This window comes from Lissotriton vulgaris, chromosome 9, assembly GCF_964263255.1.
Source record: "Lissotriton vulgaris chromosome 9, aLisVul1.2, whole genome shotgun sequence".
Taxonomy (NCBI): Eukaryota; Metazoa; Chordata; class Amphibia; order Caudata; family Salamandridae; genus Lissotriton; species Lissotriton vulgaris.
Window position 1 is genome coordinate 825,588,354 of NC_141697.1, and position 16,401 is coordinate 825,604,754.

A 16,401-nucleotide genomic window follows, 5' to 3' on the forward strand; every position below is an offset into this window, starting at 1 on the left:
ACCAGGCATAGTGGGCAGCCAGTTTCAGCGCTGTCAGCAGAGTGTGGTCAGTGGCAAAAATGCGTGACAATGCATTTCGGTGCTGTGATGTGGGAATACCACACTGAAATGCGTTAGCGTCACGCCTGATGCGTGACACTTGGCAGGCATAGATAAAAGCGTTATTCTGACTAACAAAGATTAATTTCTCCACCTGCAACAGAAATGTGGGTCAGGGAACAAATACAACAGCACTTGAAATTCAGCTTTTATCCACTACGAGAGCCTTCAGGGAGAATGCATTTCAGGCCTACAGGAACCGGCCAACATAAGAGCAAGGCACCTAGGCCGTATAGAAAGCCACATATAAATGAAAATGTTATCAAGCATTACTAAATCAGCCAGTTACATAAGCACATCAAATACGTACAATTGTGAGCAACCTACACAGATTCTACACATTAAAGTTCCAGTTAAACATGACTGAGTGCAGACATTAATACAATGCATGTTTAAATCAATGCATTACATTTCGATAAATGAACTTCATTAGTCAAATTTAAACGAAAACTAAGATTTAGATTTTACAGGACACAAGTGCCACGTTAATCTCTTCACATTGTACAGAATATTTCTATCATTTCACCTTTTCATGTTATTACGTTTCACATTCTAATGGCTAAATGTTAACACGACAAAATAAATGCAGGTGCAAACTACTCGAGATTATGATGCACCTCTACAAATGAAGAGCACCATTGCGTTCAATCAGTCATGATTCTGGTCAAAATACAGAGGTGTGCAATGGTGTGGTTAAGCAGTGCCATTTTTATACTGAGCATATTTATATTGGCTTCTAGGAAATGTGGACTTCTGGTTGTTTGGATGGTAATTACTGCTGCCACGAGTAAATATGGAGATTAAGCTTAATGATCCCTTCATTGATCACCATCATGTGAACTCTGTAGTCTCATCATCATTTAACACCCTACGGAAAATCAAGAAACTCCTTCCTTATCTTCCTATAACAGCAGGAAAAACACTAATTTCAACACTGGTGTTCTCACGCACTGACTATTGTAATGCCCTCCTCCTCAATGCACAAGAAAAGGTCATCTCCAAACTCCAAATGATACAGAATGCCTCAGCTAGAGTTTTACTGGGCATTTCAAAATTCAGTTCCGTTTCTGGACATCTGAAACAACTACATTGGCTTCCGATTAGAAGTAGTACAAAATGTAAGTCCCTTTGTATTGTCTATAAGGCAATTAACAACATTGGACCTAAATTTCTTAGGAACTCATTCAAACCTCTCATAACCCCCAGAACGCTTCGCTCTAATACTGCTCACCTGCTTCACATACCCAGAACGAGGAGAGTTAACTGGGGTGACAGATGCTTTACCATCGCGGCTGCAAAATGATGGAACTCTCTTCCCCTTACCATAAAAACCAGTCCTACTCTGATTATCTTTAGAAAGCAACTAAAGACATGGTTGTTCTCCCAATACCTTGATTATTTCAGAAAGTACATAAAGAAACGCTTCAGAGTTCCCACATTAGTTGTATCAAACATAGCTCACAGCGCCGAGACACCCCTGGGTAATTGAAGCGCTTTAAAAATTGCATAAATAAATAAATAAATAAATAAATATACAGGTAGCCGATTTTCTTTTTTTTTTAAGTATGATGCAACTAATTTGTGTTGATCGATTTTTTTGCAGGCCAATAAGCAGACACGACCAAGTGAATGTTTACTTCCAACAACCAGCCATACGTTATCACAAAGACATTCCCAGTCATACATGTGTCGGACGGACTCTAGCAATAGAGGTAAGACCTTAAATACAGCCTCGTACTATTTATTCTTAATAAATATATTGAAGTTCTATTCTTAGTTGTACTGTGCTCCTGGAACCTAGCGTAAGCTGTTGTCAGGGCTCTTTTGGAGGTTGCTTTGTGAGAAAAGCTCACTATGTTTTACTCTCCTGCATTCCAACTGAACTTTCAGAGAACGTTCAGTGGAACCAGAGTTTAAGAGTAGTCCAGGTATTATTTAAATATATGCTTTATTATGTGACCCGCAGCTGTTCACAACTATGAACACGTACAATATAAAAACTATTTTAAACACACTCTTGGAATCAGCCATCGACATCATACAATCACGACTCTTTCTCAAGATAGTGGAGTAACATCCAGAAGTGAACCTAGATACTGTCAACGCACGTTATGCAGAATTGTTTGTGAGTCGGAGTTGCAGGAGCTTTCATAAAGGGTCAGAAACGAACCTTTCGGTTGCGTTGCCCTCAATGTGAAGAAAAGAACTGCCCCGAGCCACTGTATACATCCTGTTGGATCCTCTGTTTTAAACACCGTCTGTGCTCCATGAAAACATTAGCTTTCCCTTGAACACGCCATCGTATGGGAGAAGAGGTGGAGTTGAGTAGGCTTTGTGATATTCCTCAGCTGGTCAGCCTACACAGCCTACCTACACCAAGAGGGATTAATATTTACCCATGCTTAGGTGCCCCTGCCTCCAGCGGTGTAATGTTCCTCTTATGTGTAAACCCAACAAATTGTTTTCTTCTCACCTCCCTAACACGACTCTTAGGACCGAGAACACTGTATCTAAGATGGTGGTGAATGGCTGCATGAGGGTGAATGGTGACTGTAGAGTGAATGGAGTCTCCAGGTTTAGTGGTACCAGCATAGTGAATGCTGACTGGTGATTAAATCATGACTGGATAGTGCATGGCGACTGTTAGTAAATGACGACTACGAGTGAATAGTGATGGGTGATTGAGGAGTGAATTGTGACTGCAGAGTGAGTAGTGAAGGCTGATTGCAGAGTGAATGGTAACTGCAGAGCAGTTCGTGACTTGTGACTGCAGATTGAATGATCACTGCAGAGTACTTGGTAAATGGGGACTGCAGAGTGAACAGTACAAAGTGAACGGTGAATGCAGATTGAATAGTGACTACAGAGTGAAAATTGACCGGTGACTGCAGAGTTAACAGTGACATGCAACTATGAAGTGGTGAATGTAGAGTGAATGGTTACAAGTAACTACAGAGTGATCAGTGATTGGTGACTCCTGAGAGAATGGTGACTGATGACAGCAGAGTGAATAGTTCATTCCTAATACCATTCAAATGTTGATTTGACAAGGTTTATGATGCTTATGTAACCTAAGTGCCATTTTCCAAGTCAATAGATTCTGTTGCTGCTGTGTTTTTGAATCGCATTATACCTCCATCTATTTAGTAGGAAAATACACTGATGTTTCCTATCGCTAATAGTATGATTAACTTCTAAAGTGCACTCCTGCATAGTCGGGCAGTGGAAGTAACCTTTATCAGACCCTTCAAAATAGATCATATGATGTGCCATAGTTCTAAGAGAAGTGGGCAGGTAATTTGCACCTTTCCTCACAAAATGACTATGAGCACCATTTTTCCAAATTTCCTAATCCTTTGAAGTCTGACCATAAATGTTGCATAGAGGACATTGAGCCGGGGTGGAATGCTGGAACAACTGAATTCTATTCCGAATTCATGATTATCGTGTTTGTAGAGCCACCACGGTTGAGGTTTACGTGCTGATTCAACTAAATCTGAGTCGCTGGGAGCTGTATGTCATTTTTTCAGTACATTTTGAAGGAGTCCAAGTTGTCAGTCAGTCAAAGAAACTTTATTCGGTTAATTAAAACCATAAAAGCAGAACATCGTACATGATACCAAGTTAAAATACAATTAAACATGTATGACAAAAAGATTGCAACTCCTTCATAAAAACACAGTAAAGATTTTTTGTTAAAAATTTACAAAGTTTAAAAAAGAAAGATAGGTGTGGTAGGTGTCCATTTCAGCAAATATCAATTTAGGTGATTCATAGTAGCAGCAGATCTTAATTTATTTTGTCTGGCAGCTGCTACCAGAAAACAGGCAACCCCATATGTGACCTGTACCAAGCTCAGCATCTGTAAGTATAGTAAAGCTGGCCGAACCTGGAAAAAGTTCAGATCTTTCAGGATAGGGACCAGGAATTTTTTCCGAGCCACCAGGTAATGTTCGCAGAGCATAACTAAGTGAAGGGTGTCCTGTATAGAAAAACAATCACAGGAACAGGGGGGTAAGTTATCTGGTGAGCCCCACTTTGACTGCGAGCCAAGCACAAAGTGTATTAGGTTGAACCTGAACCTTATAAGTAAAAAGCGAGGATAGGGCTTGGTGACATATTTCAGATAAGGTTCCATGGCTGTAGTTGAAGAAAGTTGGAAGAGTGAACGTACCATCGGTTTGCCAAGTTCAACCATTTCCCTTTCACCCTCCAACAAATTTTGGAAATGCAGTTTGACCCATTTTATATCCTCTTTTTTTAAATTATGTGGCAGAGAGTACATTTCTGGACGTCCTAGCCTCTCGCATGCCGCTCTAACATACGCCAGCCACAGGATGTTATCGGCTTTGTCCAGAGACATACAGTCTTTCAGAATACAATGATTGAGGCTGATTTCCTCATTTGTCCTGGTTTTAACCCAGCATAACACTGGGGACATTTTTAGGAGCTCAGTGACGTGACCCAGGCCTATTTCATTGTGAATTGTATGTATAGGGGATGATTTTGGGAGAGATAGCAAGGCTCGTATGAAGTTGTTTTCTGCGGTTTGAATACCTGGGCTTGCAACATAGCCCCATATGGCGGCTCCATAGGAAGCAATTGCCAGACATTTAGCTTTGTAGATACGCGTCATGGCTTCCTTAGGTCTTGAGCCCAATCTTTTGGCGAAATGCAGAAGGGCTGTGGTGGATCTGGTAACTCCGTTCTGTTTTAGCCTCATTTGTGCGCCCCACGTGCCTTTCTCGTCAAAAGTGACGCCCAAGTAGCAAAAGAAAGGGACCCTGGAGATTGGTGAGCTGTTACAGCTAAAGGACCTGATCTTCGTGTGTTTCTTTCGCGAACCAGTAACCATGACATGGGATTTGGCAGTGTTGATCTTAAGGTCCAGTGCTTCCATAAAGAGGCCAAAATGATCTAATAGTTTTTGGAGGCCTGTGCCAGTCCGAGCTAAGAGGACAGCGTCGTCCGCGTAGAGGAGGACCGGGATAGGTACCCCCCCATACGTGGAATATCCGGGGTGACTGAGTTCAATGATTTCCCCAGGGAGTTGATGTACAGTGTGAAAAGGAGAGGTGCCAGGATACAACCTTGTCTAACACCTCTCCCGGACTTAAACTTCGCTGTGCACCTCCCATCCCTGTTCACCCTAACAGAAGCATACAAATTTAAATGAAGATCGTGTAAAAAATTGACCAGAGTTGTATCCAAACCCATATTACGCAAAATAATCCACAGTTTTGAGCGGTTGACCAAATCAAAGGCGGATGATAGATCCATAAAACCTAAGTAAAGAAGCCCCCCCTTCACCACAGTGTACTTACTAATAATAAGGTGAAGGTTAAGACACTGGTCCATAGTCCCTCTGTGTGCCCTGAAGCCATATTGTAGGTCCGACAGGATCCCGCTCCCCTCAAGCCAACCCCTGGGCCTTTGCAAGATGACTCTGCCCAAGATCTTGACGGCAGAGTCCAGGAGATTGACCTGTAGCAGGCCGGATCCCCCCTGTTCCCCTTCTTGAATATAGGCACAATGATGGAGGTGAACCAAGAGGAAGGGAAGCCACCTGTGGGTATAGCGTTAAAAACGTTCGTTAATATCTTTGACCAAAATTGAGGGTATTGGATATAGAGATCTGCAGGGACCCCGTCAGGGCCCGGGGCTTTGTGTTTACTTGTGTCTTTAATCGCCCTTTCGACCTCCAAAGTGCTGAATTCCATTACCAAGTTGGGAGAGTCATGGGCACTATCAGGTGAACCAGATGCTGTGGATTCATAAATATTTTCGAAGTGGCCTAACCATCTGCCATCTTCTATCACACAATCCAAGTTAGTTTTTCCATCTTCGGAAAAAAAAGGCTGGTTAACAGTGGCCCAAAACTTTTTGCTATCTCGCAAAACATCCAAAGATAATAGGTTTTCCCACGCTTCCTCCTTAATTTGAGATTTACGATTGAGGACTGCGATTTTATAGTCCTTCCTTAGATTAGCCACTAAAAGCCTGTCCCTAAGTTTTTGTTTTAGGGCTTTCAGCAGGGCAGTGTGTTTCTGCGAGCATTCTTTATTAAACCATTTATGAGTTTTCTTGTTCCTTTGCCCAGCAGACCTTAACTCCAGATTCTTGGAGATCCTTGCACAAATCTCCTCATAGGCAGCCACGACCTCAGATCCCCGGGCAGTTGGATCCAGACACACTGCCATGTTGGCTTCGGACTCTTGGGCGAGTAACTGAAAGAATTGTTCGGGAACTACTTGCTCCCATTTTAGTCGCCTTCCCTGGTCTTTAGTCTTCAAATCCTTTGGGGCTACCACGTCTGTCGATATACGGGTCCGAAAGCAATCTAGATCCAGCAACAAGAGAACAGGATTGTGATCACTGAAACTAGCGGTGACCACCATGTACTCGCGTGCCTTTGCCAAAACCCCAGAAGATACAAAAATAAAATCTATGATGGTGTTAGCATCTTTGCCCACAAAAGTTGGGGCTCTAGGATCCTTCTTACTTTGATCAAGTTCAAATAAGTTTAGATTCGCTAAGAGAGACTCGAGACACTCACCCTCCATTGTGTGCTCGAAATGGGGAATGGCTTCTGTTGGTAGGCCCCCATATCTATCATTAAGACAATCTCCCTCGCAGGGGTGAATGTTAAAATCTCCCAGGATTATCATCTCTGGGGCAGGGGTGCAATCATATCTATAGGCTGACAAGAAATTTAATAACAAAGTCAAATGTTCATTCACACAGGGGGACTCCTTTGAGTTGTAGAAGTTAACCAATAAAAAAGTTTGGGAATCAGGTAGGGTCCACTCCACGACTAGTGTGTTTGCGGATGCGGTTTCTATTTGTCTAAATGCTCCTACCAGATCCAAGGAACACAGTGTTAATAGACCGCCTTTTGCTCTTCCTCTTGCACCAGAAACTGCGGGAATGAAAAAACTGCAGAAGCCATCCAGTGCAAAGTTTGTTGTGGTATCCCATGTTTCTTGAAATCCCATAATGTCGTATTGTTTTACAAACCCTTGCCATATAGGGTCTAGAGCCTTTGAACTTAAACCTGCCACATTCCAGGTGAGAATTTTACAGGGCGCCATAGGATCGGTGTGGGGAATAGGTATACTCTGGCTCTCAAGCTCCGCCAGACTCTTATCAGGGGTAAAAGGAAGATTACCTATGGGTGGATCTATTGTTGTCACTACCTCACAGGGAGAAGTTAAGATGGTCTGAGGTCCCCTTCCCTTTGGGGAGCCCTGTATATGTCAGTCAACCCAGTCTGTGTTTGAGAGACATTCAAAGCGATTCGCCATAGGGAGATACAGGGGATTAACAGGACCATTCAGCTGTTGGGGGTAATGATAGGGTTGAATGAAATGCGGGCCAAAAAAAGGTCCACCATGCGGTGGTCTGCCTCCTCTGTTCCTAACCAAATTCCATCCCCCGTCCCAACCCTCCTCTCGACCAGGGGTTTGTGACTCCCAGGGAAAGTTGGATTTCTGTCTGGGTTTACGGCCGTTAGGTCCCTTAAACCAGCTCCATGGATTGTCGACTTGATTTTGTGGGAGATAGAAATATGAAAGTGGTCTAGCAGTCACCGTGCTCGCCTGATATCTCGGAGCCCTACTACTACAAATAAAGTCTACGACCTCTGTGTTCTCGAAGGTAACCACTACACAATCCCCTGGGAGATTTTTCCTATTATCTCCTACCCATGGAGCTCTCTCTATCATCAGGATGTTACAAGGAATGTTTGGCGGAAGGGGATAGCTGTTGGCTAACCAATGGCATACTTTATTTTTTAAAGCCTGATACGACTCTTGTTCTGTTGCAGGGATTTCAGTGACCCCAGTGAGAATCACCACATAGGGAGAAGCATCAGGAGGAAGGTGAATATTTTTCCGAGCCCTACATTTCACTTTATCAGGTGCTTCAGGGTTAACAGGCTGGGATAGGCCATCCCTGGGTGCAACCTGGGGAGTTGGGTTATTATTGGAGGGTGTTTGGGCGGGATCGGTTTTCTTAGTTCTCTCTGCTACAGGAGGCTTAGTATTAGGGACAGTCTGATTTGAAGAATTACAGCGATTCTTCGCCACTTTATTGGATTCCAAGGTTTTATTAACGGTCGCCTGGGGTTTAGATGATTTAGTCTGATTAGTGGCCTGGGCGGTTTTGTGATTTAAAGTAAAACTGGGTGCACTTATGTCCTTGTGTATATTTTTTAGGACAGTTTCCAGGCAACGTAGTCTAGCCTCTATGGGTTCTAACATTATTTTAAGCATGTTAAAAATCGCGGAGTTACTAGTGATTGCACCAACCTCCTCCTGGGGAGGCGCTGTGGGTGGATTTCCAACATCAACACTAAGCTCTAAAATTTCCTCCAGACTTTGGTCAATTAAAGTGTCATCAAGAAGATTCAAGGGTAGACTGATCTTATTTGAAAGTAACCCTCCTGTTGGGCAGGATGGAGCGTCTGGGAGCTTATCACCGTTAGGTGGGTTGGGGGGAGTCTGGGCCTTCTTTCGTTTGGAAGTAGTTTGTTTATTGCCCTTATGATTTTGCTTAGGGACAGCCCCTTCGATCCTGCCCCTCTCATTAATAGCGGCAGTAGTATCACAAGTATTTGACACTAGAGGTTGTGTTCCACTCTCTATTAGGAGGTTTAGATTGGGTGAAGCCTCCAGGTCCAGGACAGTATTTGTGGCATCCATGTCCCCGTTTTCCCCATGACTATGTACTAGGGCCTGAATTTGTGGCCGAGAGTCAGTGCTGGGTGTCTGAGCCTGTGCTATCAGGCCCAGTGATGAGCGCTTGGCCATGGCCAGGTCTTGTGAAACTCTCCTGTCCATGAGTATGATTCCCTCATCGATTAATGCATGAGTGCGGGTAATAAAGTCGTCCAGGGTCCCGGTCAGTTTTTTGGCGCCGGCAACAGCCACAGCCATACTTCTAGTTTTACGAGTGGACATAACCCGTGTACCCAGGGAATCTAGGCAGAGATGGGATAGTAGTACTCGACCAGAGTCTGTGGCCCAGCCCGGCCTCTGAGGGCCACAGAGAGCCCGCCCTTTGCCCGGGCTTAGCCCCGGGCGCTCCCGCGCGCTCCCGCGCTGCGGTGTACGTCGCTTTTTATAGGCGTCAATGGAGATGATGGTATTGCAGGGCGGGGCGGTCAGGGAGAGCGGGCCAGGTGACTTGGCCTCTGGGTTGCCGGGACTCCTGGGAGAGTGAGTCCCGGTCCCACGCTCACAGCCCTGTCGCTCGCGCACTCACCCTGCAGGGGCCAAGCTTTGGATGGGCAGAGGACAGCGATGCGGGACCCGCGAAGCGGGTTCCGCGAGGTGCTGGTTGAGAATCCTTGCCTTAAGCAGCAGCAGCCGTTCCCTCCTTCTGGTAGCACAGTGAAAGTCTGTAATGGCGTCCCAAACAGCAGCAGAGGCGGAGTCCTTTTCTGGAGAAATGCAGGGCGGGGCGGTCAGGGAGAGCGGGCCAGGTGACTTGGCCTCTGGGTTGCCGGGACTCCTGGGAGAGTGAGTCCCGGTCCCACGCTCGCAGCCCTGTCGCTCGCGTACTCACCCTGCAGGGGCCAAGCTTTGGATGGGCAGAGGACAGCGATGCGGGACCCGCGAAGCGGGTTCCGCGAGGTGCTGGTTGAGAATCCTTGCATTAAGCAGCAGCAGCCGTTCCCTCCTTCTGGTAGCACAGTGAAAGTCTGTAATGGCGTCCCAAACAGCAGCAGAGGCGGAGTCCTTTTCTGGAGAAATGCAGGGCGGGGCGGTCAGGGAGAGCGGGCCAGGTGACTTGGCCTCTGGGTTGCCGGGACTCCTGGGAGAGTGAGTCCCGGTCCCACGCTCGCAGCCCTGTCGTTCGCGCACTACCCTGCAGGGGCCAAGCTTTGGATGGGCAGAGGACAGCGATGCGGGACCCGCGAAGCGGGTTCCGCGAGGTGCTGGTTGAGAATCCTTGCCTTAAGCAGCAGCAGCCGTTCCCTCCTTCTGGTAGCACAGTGAAAGTCTGTAATGGCGTCCACTGAAAGTCTGTAATGGAGTCCAAGTTAAATAATGTTAACATAGTCTGGGCTCAAACTAATTAAGGTTAGGATGCATGTCTTGCACCTGTGGTTGCAAGAAATTTCAAAAGGTGCGATAGTATTTTAGGGAAAGGGCTGCAACTCTTTTCTACTCCCTTAGTCTGTGGGCAGATTACAGCCTTCTTTACCCAATATCTTTCTCATATTTGTTGCTATATTTGAGGGTACTGGCCAGGCAGTGAGTGACGGAGATCAGTAAATCTCCAACTAGAGGTTACCTATCTAATCAAAAATGACTATCTTATTATTTCAGGAATGTGCTATGAAGTACTGGGTTTTAAGAACCCAGCGGTGCCAGGGTACACACCCGAAGATTTCGAGTTCTTCCTGTTTAAGACTACAGAAACACAGAGTCTTCTAGGTGAAGTCAAAGATCGTATTTATTGGCTGCAGCCAGTAACAGGTATCCTAGAAGTACAACAACGTGTATGTTCTCAGGAGACTGCTCAATCTTACAAAGCCAGCCTTCTCTTTTTATACAAAATATTATGCTTTAGGCAAACATTCCTTATTTTACAGTTGACCATTCACATATTTCCACTACAAAGAAAAAGCAGAGTCATGATGACAAGCCCATATTTCAGTTTGTTCAGCCCACAATCAACTATCCGGCAAGACCCAGTATTTCCATCAGATATCGAGGGACCCCTAATAAAAACGGGCACCTCCTCATCGTAAAGCAAGTCATAAAGAAAGAAACAGAGACAGGTGTGTGTGAGATTAGACATAGTTTGTATGCAATGAAAAGGTTTAAGACATGCGCACCTGGATGCTAATCTCATTCGGCCACTGGGAAAGGAACTGGCCGAACAGGTTTGGCTTCAGGCAGTGGACTCAGCTCGCCCAGGTCACAGAGGAGTCAGCGAAGGTATACGTGTCCTTCTGACTCGATCTTGGCTCTAGTCATTTAGCCTGTGTGAGGGCAACACAAAATGGCTGCGGCTCACAAAATGGAACCCGAGGGTTCAAGACGGAAACTCCGATTTCAGGGTGATTTTGTCACTCGAACATGACGGAAATGCTTGTGCATAGTATCTCAATCATTACCGGTCTGCTGATACCAAAATCGTCATGATACGACGATGTTTATAACACGGGTCCAGAATCTTTCAGTACTACAGCGTGAGGTAATTGGCTGCCATCCCACTGTTGAATATCCATCAGGCAACTCTCCAGTGTTGCTCATGTTAAACACCCACCATCATACAACAACAGGGGTATGGTCAGATGCTAGATAGCTTTTGGAAGTCATGGGGTGGGGAGGGAAGGATTCCTAAGTTCTTAGAATGCAATGCCATCCTATACATTTTGTGGGCTCTCTCATACACCCCTTATTGTGAATCAGATAGTCCAAAGGTCTACTAGGATAGAATAATTGGTTAATGTTTAGTTGTTTCTTGCTTCTTCACAATCTGCTGCTTCTTTGCCTTTTTAAGATACCATTGCGGCTTTGTGTTCACATTCCCTTCACAATAATAGCATGCCGGAAACTAATCATGTTCGCTGGTACTATTGAGAATAGAAGATTGGGTAGGAATGATATTTTATTTTTCTGTTTGTGACATTGTGCCTTCTTACTAAAACAATGAATATGAACATTTAATCAAAGTAATGGGTATCAGCTGCTGGAAGGGAAAAACAAACTCATCATCTATAAAAAAAAACTATTGAAAGTTTTGGTAGCATGAGCATGTACAACTAAAAGACAGCGTTGATGTAATGTACATCAGAATATCATAAATAAACATTGAATATATGCTGAAACAATTGCGTCTACAATAATGTGAACAGGAGTTTGTGATCCTGAATACACTAATGGGTGAGGTAGCGGCAAGATTTTCTTTGTAGATGCTGGTTGCACGATTTGATCTCTTTTTCAAAAAAGGGACAGCAGAGTGTAGTGCTAGAGGCACTCCTATGGTTTGAAACCACGTGATGACCTTAGACTACAATGATTTTAATTAACTTCTGGTGTTTTATTTTACCCTAGCCTGAATGTACAACATAATTTCCCTGCATGTGCATGTTTCCCTTGAGGATTTCTTTCATATCTCTTGTAGTTTTAAAGTGTGAGCTGTCAGAGAGTAGAACAGCTTGCCAGGAACAGAACGTGTGGGATGTGTATTTGAAAGCATGAGAAAGAGAGATGTGTGGAATGTACGTCTTGGTCCCAAAGTGCAGTGTTAGGAGCAGTGGTGCACAAATGTGCATTATGTTGTACATTGGGAGATGAAGTGTGTGATGCTATAGGCAGTGGTGCACAAATGTGCACTGCGTTGTGCATTGGGAAGGATTATGAAGTTCTTACTATTGAATTCTGACTCTGTCTTGCTTGAGCTTTTTGTGTGCACAGGCAAGCCCCCAGATTACTCAAGTTGTTTAGGTTACTCACGTTCAAGGTTGCTTTGTTTTTGGAGATTGTTGTTGAGTGTAGTGCCGGAGACATTCGTAAACTTCGTTGTGATAAAGGCTAGAACACATGAGAATGCAGAAGGAACGTGAGAACTCCTTTGCCTTTGGAATGCTTGCATGGAAGGTGGCCAATTCCAGAAAGTTTCCTTGGCACAGAGGGAACGCCTCTCGGAACCTTCTAGTGTGTTTTGAGATTATAAAGCTGAGGTATGTTAACTTGGAAACCGGGATTCGAGCCTGAACGGTGGACGCTTCTTCAGTGCAGGAATCTGGCTGCTGAAACACCTGACCCCAGCTGTGAATCCCTCAGTCTGGAGTGGGTCGGGATAAAGTGTGCACCAGGTGATATGCTTTATTTTTTATTGTTTCCATTGTGATGCATGACTGTCTGTGTGCACATTCAGTTTCCAGTGGCTACGATCATCTGAGGTGTTTTCTTTAAATATTGACTTTGTGATGGGGAGTCTGTGTGCACATCCAAGTTAATCCTCTGATGTATTTAGTGTACATAACTTTCTGATTTCTTGCATGACATCCAGCACAATCTGCTTGTGCATTTTATTATTATCTATCCATCTAACAGTTGCATTTGTCAAGTGTGTTATTGTTTCTTGCTTATATATATATATATCACCAGCAACATTGCCATGCAGGGAGCCTGACCTTAGCAGGGCGGTCAGTGCATCTGGTGCGAGGCTTCCAGATAACATACCAAACAATCCTCCTTTACCTTCGAAAGAAGCGCACTGACTCTGGAAATGTTGCTTTCAAATTCCTTTATTCGTGGAATGACACAGAGGCAAAGAGGCTCACTGTTCCCAACGTTTCTGCTCACCAGAGCCTTGATCATGGGAGGTAGTCTCTCTAGCATTTGATTTGCCCACATGGTTCTCCTTTTAAACACGCAGGCCATAGTATCTTGCAGAGAAGCGCAGAGGAAAACTTTCACGACTTTTAAATTGCATGCAGAATACTATTTTCAAACAAAGTCTTTCATTGAATAATCTGCACGCTCTTCTCATATTATGTCTTTTCCTCTGCACCAAGAAAAATAGTGTCCCTCTCTGCACAGTCCGTTTTAAACATTTCCACTTACTCTCGAAAGCAACAAAATCCTGCAGTTAATGGAAATCTTTCCTTCTGCTCCCTTACTTTCCACGCTCCGAAAACCGATTCTCAGGGGGCAAGCAGGTCAGGCTTCAAAGATAAACATCACCAGCAACATTGCCACGCAGGGAGCCTGACCTTAGCAGGGCGGTCAGTGCATCTGGTGCGAGGCTTCCAGATAACATACTGTTGGACCTGCGATGGGCAAGCCCAGCACAAAGGGGGTAGCTTGGCTCAAGTGTCAAGGCAAGTGAAGGCTATCGTGTTAAGCCGGCTTCGACCCAATAATATCTCCTTGTACAACCACCAAAAAGAAGGACACCACACCACTGTTGTAGAAAAATACGATTCCTTCATGTAAAAATTCTCTGTTGTGAATGGGGATCAATTAGGAAAGCACATACTCATTTCTTTTGGCCACAATTTGCTGGGTTCCAATTTCGAGTTAAATACAATAAATAAGCTCAGGAATAAATATCTTCAATAAATAGAATAAACATCAGGAATAAATATCATCAATAAATAGAATAAATATCAGGAATAAATATCATCAATAAATAGAATAAATATTGCTTTTTGTTTAGCAGAATAAATACTGGTTCATTTGAATAAACAACCACATGTTCATTCTGGTATCGCTGCCACCAATTAAATACTTCAGGAACATTAACTTGCAATACGTTTCAGGATGGAAAGATTACTCTTACAGTTTATGATGACTTCACTGTTAATGAATACAGGCTTCTCTGGGCACAAAAGAGTGTTGGGACTCTTTAAGAATCACTCGGGGAATATGCGCGTGTATCTACAAAGCAAGGAAACACAGTGAACACTACATTTACACTCGGCCTCCACCGGCTTGAGTTCTCTGTTTGCCGGTGGGGTCTAAGCGCGCCTACGGGCTTTGTTACCGCTTGCACTCAGGCGGCACCAGTTCAAAGTCTTTAGACTGACGAACGGGGCTGCCGAAGAGGTCACACAATCTTCGCGCTCAGTCAAATAAATGCCGGTTCACAGTTCCTTTATATCACCGCTTCTCACCTGAAGAAACGGGCCCACCTCACATCGGCTGCAATCGAAAAGCGATTCAGTCGGGTTCAGCACTTCTCTCACCAGCGATGGGTTCTCAGGGGCTCCACGGACCTCCCTCCAACTTCCTCAAACAGGGATGGTTCCCGCCCACAGCTACAGCCGCCGATTCACTGGTGAGGGGCAGAGACAGTAGTCCCGCCCAACGAAGGCCGGCCTTTCCCCGCCCCGGCGCACCATCTCACCTCAGACTGCGCAGGAAGCACTCTACGCCGGTGGAGCTCGGAGACCTCCAAGCTCCTCGCTGGAGGCGCCTGTCACAAAAGGGGCACAGAGGACGCTTGCGGTCGCGGCGAACTTGCTCTCGCCTCGCGACCCGAGTCTGTCGTAATTCACCACCAGGGGGGGGGGGGGGCGGGGAAGGCACACGAAAACGTCCACAGTCTCTTGGGGGAGACGAGGCACTCGCTGGGCAGGCGCAGTAGGCGCGAGGTCACCGCACACACAGCTGACTGGAACGCCAGTCAGGATCCACGCCAGTGACCCTTGCTCGCTCTACTGCCCGCGCTACCAGCCGCCTCAGGGGTCAACAGGGCAGGTGTCAATCTGGTGTCAAGTCTGGAATCTCCTTCTTCACCTAGATCTGGAACATCATTATCCTATCTAGTCTTCTGGTCATCTAAAATGGCCGCCAGGGACTGGACCTTATATAGCCAGAGCCCTGAGGTGCTGGCTCGTGCCAGTAGGTTCTAGAACCTTCCTTCGGCTAGGCCAATGACATGGCACTTCTGAGAGGTATTTGGGACCCTAACAGCCACCATCCTGGGGTTCTAGAGCAGCCATTTTGTGTACCTGAGGAAAATAAAGTAATTCCAGTCAGGAATGCGCGCCAAGCAAAAGGGCGCCAAAACCTTGAAAGGTCAAGGTTCATGGAGACTCCAAGGGGAGTCACTCACATGAGGAAAAGGGACGGCCACCATTTTGAGGTCATTCATACAGGTTGCCAATCCCAGTCTATAATGTCACAGGTTTCGCCAGGTGCCTTGTAAATAGGTGCCAAAAACCTGGTGAACAACTGGGCGTCAAGGAACATCTAGCCCCATGAAACAGCACACAAAAGATCCTGGTAGACAAAGAAAAGCGACACATTTTTGGGAGGTACAGGGGAACAAAAGAAATCATAGTGGTGAGGGGACTCTCAGAAGCAGACGGGTCTAACACGCGTCCCCCCCAGCTGAAAGTGGGGAGAGCTACCCAACCCCTTGGGAGTTCTCAACACTAAGGCGGAAATACCTGGAGAGACCGTCTGCATTGGCGTGGTCAACTCCGGGCCGGTGTTCCACCCCAAAGTCCATTCCCTGTAGGGAGATAGACCACCTCAACAGTTTGGGGTTTTCCCCCTTCATCTGCATGAGCCAGCGAAGGGGTCGGTGGTCTGTCTGAACAAGGAAGTGTGAACCAAACAAGTATGGTTGCAGCTTCTTCAGTGCCCAGACCACCGCAAAGGCTTCCCGTTCAATGGTACTCCACCTCTGTTCCCAGGGAAGCAGTCTCCGTGACAGAAAGACCACGGTTTGATCCAGACCCTCTTCATTGAGTTGCGATAACACCGCCCCAATGCCAATGTCGGATGCATCTGTCTGGACAATGAATTCCTTTGTGAAGTCTGGAGC

At 45.6% G+C, this 16,401-nt stretch overlaps 1 protein-coding gene across 1 annotated transcript in view; it reads left to right on the plus strand.

The window, feature by feature from the left end:
- TOP6BL (TOP6B like initiator of meiotic double strand breaks) overlaps window positions 1–16,401 on the plus strand; it is a 2,408,555-nt gene that overhangs the window by 2,162,968 nt on the left and 229,186 nt on the right. Inside the window, exon 15 of the mRNA XM_086939520.1 lies at window positions 1,703–1,811. Within this exon, the coding sequence (XP_086795646.1) occupies window positions 1,703–1,811 (109 nt within the window). The remainder of the gene's footprint in view (window positions 1–1,702; window positions 1,812–16,401) is intronic.